The sequence below is a fragment of the Tachysurus vachellii genome, chromosome 1 (assembly GCF_030014155.1).
Source record: "Tachysurus vachellii isolate PV-2020 chromosome 1, HZAU_Pvac_v1, whole genome shotgun sequence".
Classification (NCBI taxonomy): domain Eukaryota; kingdom Metazoa; phylum Chordata; class Actinopteri; order Siluriformes; family Bagridae; genus Tachysurus; species Tachysurus vachellii.
Window position 1 is genome coordinate 25,978,192 of NC_083460.1, and position 5,038 is coordinate 25,983,229.

Consider the following 5,038-nt stretch of genomic DNA (forward strand, 5'->3'; position numbering starts at 1 on the left):
TCGGCAGTGGTCCTGTGGTATTTCACCCTAGAAAAACGTTGCCCAGAGCATCACACTGCCTTCAGGAGCTTGTATTCTTTTCATAGTGCATCCTCATGTTATCTCTTCCCCAGGAAAGTGATGTACACACCCCTAGCCATACATATTATGTAAAAGAAAACAAGATTTCTTTTAGGCCACCTTCTTCCGTTGGCCCTTAGCAGAAAGCTATGATGCACTGTGTTCTGACTCCTTTTCATCATACACAATTTGTGCTAGAGAAGCTCTTCTGTGGGATTGGTCCAGCCCAGATATCATTCATTCACAGCATACATCACTGAGACTTTGGACCACTTTTGATACGTACTAACCACTTCATACCAGGAACATCCCACAAGAACTGCTGTTCTGTAGAAACTCTGACTCAGTCGTCTAGCCATCAGAATTTGGTTCTTGTCAAAGTATATTTTATAAATTTGTAGCTACTATCACTAGCCAGTGTTGCCCTTATGTTTCCAGATCTTGTGCTAGAAGGAATGTTACCTTCTGTTACCTACCTACCTCCTTCCACATATAAACGCTCATATGAAATCCAGACAACCTAAAATTTAAGTAAAATTCTTTGACCTGCTGTAAAAAAGGTTTATGAACTTTTTTTTAATTTTATAAATATAAAATGTTTATATGTTTACATGGTTTACATGTAAAATGTTTACATGGCTGTTTTGTGACTCTTTGTTTTAAAGGTACGTTTGACATCATATGATTACCACAGGTTCTTAAACAATTTTACAATCTGCATCTTTAATTATTTTTGCTTAAATCATTTTGCTTGGACTAAAAGTAGCAGGTCCCTAAGGTTATTAGATATTATTATATCATTAGAAAATTTGGCCTGGGTAACTATGGGTCACACATGTAGTACAGTGCAAGACAGTGACACACACATAAGGCCTCCCTACTGCATACCGGCTTTTCCATCTAATAATTATTTACTCTTTAATATGAACGATTAGATATTTCTTAGAATTTTCTATTACTGCAGTATAAATGAAGTTATGAACCCATCTGCATTCTTACCTGCAGTGTAGTACATAAACTACTGTTGCACTTATTAACATTAACATCATGCATTTGGGGTTAACAGGAACATCAGAAGTTAAGTTATCGTTCCATTTTTAATATACCAAAGCAAAAAAGGTTTTGTTATTTAATTATAAATGTCACCGAATCTATGGGTCGAATTCAGTGCTTCAGTAGCATCTGATGCTTATATGACAAACAATCAACATTCTGGTTTAAAAGTGGTATTAAGAGCTTATAAGAGTTTTAATAGGCAATAGCCTCTTAAGACATTATTATGGTATAGAAGGAATAGGTTCTATTCCACTTGACCGTCTGTGCGCTGGTGATCTTCCCATGAAGAATTGCACGCCAAACTCATCAGGATTGTCCATTCCACAGGATGGGTTTCAAGACAAACCGTCATAAATCCATGGGATGACACCACTGACTGTCAGCAGGCCACAGGAGAGGATTAGGAAAGGGACTGGAAATAGGTGGTTAAGAGGAAATTAAATGCAGGGTCTACAGATATTTCAGGATATCTCTTTCTATTGCCTGAAAAATATAGACACAGCCAGCATTAGACAGAGTTATTATCATGCTCTATTGAAAAATGGCTACAAATTTTCAAATAACACGCTAGCTAACGTTAGCCTAATTATACGATTTTGTAAATTAATAGCCCACATACTCCCAGATTGGTAACTACCATTTGCTAGAGAGTGATTGAGTTGCACTGGGGGATTTGCAACTGAACTAGGAACAAAATAAAAAATTTTTTAAGTAGATAGCTTCTATCTCAAATTTGTTTTGTGGTCCAGAAAGTCAGAATATATGTTCTACTTACAAATGGATCCTTCAGTGGCGAGTATCTCTTCACAACCTGGCCTTGTCGGTTAATGAGGAACTGCACAAATCACAGACCAGACAACTGTCAACATTTCTTCTGAACCAAAAGAGTATTTAAGGAACTATAAATGAACACACTAAACTACAACTGATTTTCACTGGCAATTAGTTTAAATTACTAAATCATCTAGAAATTGAGATTTTTGGACAGAAAACAAAACAATGTTTCCTCTTGTGAGTTGTTTATGTAATGTCTCTTGTGCTAATATAATATACTAATATCAGTTTAAGATCATTTATAGTGTGCATTTTTTAAAATCTAGTCTGTCCCAAATTTACCAGAGATGTATTGTCACCTGAGTCACATGTTTTTCTTCTTCTTATGGCTATTTAAATTCTGGCCAGGTTATTACAGTACAGTGTTCACTATACTGGGAACATATTTGTAACCCTGCCCATTGATTGCTATCTTTCGTTATCCAAATGAGGCAGTTGAACTCTGTACAGAAGGAAGTTATTAGTTTCACATCATCGTTGGACTTCTCTTACAGTGGACGTTCTCTGCCCCACATTAACACTCACAGTTTGTTTGTTATATGTTATAGATTAAATGCATTTCTACCTGAAGTGTCTTGCCTTAATTCACCTTAAAACGTAAGATAGATGTTAGTAGTTACTGTAATCCAAAATAAGCAAATCAAATAGGAACATACCTTGGTGAAATTCCATTTGATTCCACTGGGAACGCACAAAAAACATATTTTAGCCACCTGGTTTATGGTACAGTCATTACACAGTGTCAGCGCAGAAGTGAAGAACAAAACTTGTTCCAGTATTTGATGTGTGGTGTAGTGAAGAGGACTGTAATGTCTTTTCACATTTTAATCATTATTGCTGAATTTCCATTGCTCTAAGGATGTGCAGATTTGATTAAGAAAATAGTGTGGTCTAATGTGGAACATGGGATGTGATAGCTTAGTGTATAAGGTGTTAGACTACTAATCTGAAGGACATGAGTTTGAATCCCAGCTTCACCAAGCTGCCACTGCTGGGGCCCTGAACAAGGCCCTTAACCCTCAGTTGTATAAATTGAAATAAAAATATAAGTCACTCTGGATATAAGGGTGTCTGCTTAATGCCAAAAATATAAATTAGATAATGTAAGTTATTATTATGAACTTAAAGTAAAATAAGTTTTGCACACTGTTACCATTTATTAGTTCCTTTCCACCAGTTGTCCAAAGTGCTTGCTTTGGTGGACTAGATGTGCTTAATCATTGATTTGCCCCCCCAGATGTTTTTATCCTTTCCAATGGAGTTTTCCTTTGATACGTCATAAGTGCCAAACATATGGCTAATCTAAGCTTCTAATCTTACTCATGGACTGCATTTAGAATCAGTGTTTAAAAATAAAAATAAAAAAATTAAAAGTATGTGCTTCCAATTCAGCAATACATTAGACATCTCTCTATTTATGTAACATCTGTCTGAAAAGTGCTGACTTACTTTCCTAGAAATCCTTCACCATTCGGTTGCTCCTTTAACCACTTCCACAGGCTATGAGCTTCTGGTCCGTTTACATTGATCTTGCTGAATAAGTCAAATTGCACACTGAAGGATTCGACATATTGTTTGATCTGTTCATTTGTACCAGGTTCCTGATCAATAGATGAAGAGGAAAACAGTCACTAGCTTGTCAGACAGTAAGTATTAACATACTTGTCAGACAGTGATAGTGGGCTTATTAGAAAAACTTGTAGGATGATTCAAAATGTTAAGTTAAGTAAATTTAAGTAAACAGATGATGGTCAGGTGATGAACAAAATAAATAGGCAAAGGCAAAAACATATCTGTAGTTTACTATAAAAGCAGGACGTTATAAGACACAGGTTGTAGCACAGAAACAATGAGAAAATGCCACTTCAATGAATCCCACTTAGTCAATGTCTACCTTATAGGAGTGTGGAGAGAGAGCAGCATGGTCTCTCATATTCATAGTGGACATGCAAAGAACAGTGCATAGGAAACTGACCTTAACATATCTCACTATGTAACAGTTATATAACAGACAGAATAATGTGTGTGATTTACATATTATGCATTATTCATGCCTAATGTTATCCTTACCTATTCTTTATCATACACATTAAATATATATATATATACACATGGAATTTGACATATTTCTCTTGGAGATGTGTAAAGATTATAGAAGCATTCATAACTCATTATACCTGGTTGGCAAACTGGTTGCATGGGAAAGCTAGGATGGATAAACCTCTCTCAGCATACTTGGCGTGCATCTGTGCAAACTGAGAGTAGTTTACTGGGGCTTTGCCTCATTTGGTGGCAACATTGGTGATGATAACCACCTGACCTCTATAGAAAAAACAAAGAAAGACAACAAAGTGTGGTGAAAAGCTCACTCACTCACTCACTCACTCTCTCTCTCTCTCTCTCTCTCTCTCTCTCTCTCTCTCTCTCTTCTGCATTTATATGTTTACATTTGATTTGTTTCTACTGCTTGATCATCTGCACACACATATACCTCATAAAATAGACTCTATTATATTTTTAAACTGCAGTGACCTCGTATATATTGCAATGTTTTCCTTTTATCACACCTTCAAGGCTTTAGTTTCTGATTTTTGGCACTGTTAGGTCACTGCTGCAGTCCAGTGACCATGTGCAACCCTGTCATGTGATGTGGTGTTTCTTCCTACTTTACAAAACCAGTGGTAGGCTAGAATTCTGCACATTTACTAACAGTATAATCCAGTATAACAGTATAATATGAAATAATGTGTCATAATCATACTCATTTTAACGTAAAATATATTTTACACAATTTACTCATCAAATAAAAGTGAAAAAGAAGTTGATATTTTTCAATGTAGTAGTGTTCATGTATTTAACAGTAAAAGTTGAATGTTTTTAACTGATGTAATTAGGTTAATATCATGTTTTAATAGAAGATAAAGATCATTCTGTAAGTTTCTATATTAACATGTCACCTACTTGTATTTTTCCAGAGACACTTTGTTGCCATCAATATCTGTGGCAGTGAACTCATAAATAGACGTGGCTGTTTTCCATTCCTCCACCTGTGCAGACTTGGGAAGAAAAGAAAGACAAGAGGTCATAA

The 5,038-nt window shown here is 35.7% G+C and overlaps 1 protein-coding gene across 1 annotated transcript; it reads right to left on the reverse strand.

Moving 5' to 3' along the window:
* Window positions 1-1,289: 1,289 nt before the first annotated feature.
* LOC132852660 (phospholipid hydroperoxide glutathione peroxidase-like) lies at window positions 1,290-5,038 on the reverse strand. The gene is made up of 6 exons (XM_060879999.1): window positions 4,912-5,038; window positions 4,128-4,272; window positions 3,400-3,551; window positions 2,607-2,631; window positions 1,892-1,951; window positions 1,290-1,599 (listed from the first exon to the last, which is right to left on the reverse strand). Exons 2-6 carry the CDS (start codon window positions 4,194-4,196, stop codon window positions 1,567-1,569), a joined length of 339 nt encoding a protein of 112 aa, XP_060735982.1. The 5' UTR covers window positions 4,197-4,272; window positions 4,912-5,038; the 3' UTR covers window positions 1,290-1,566.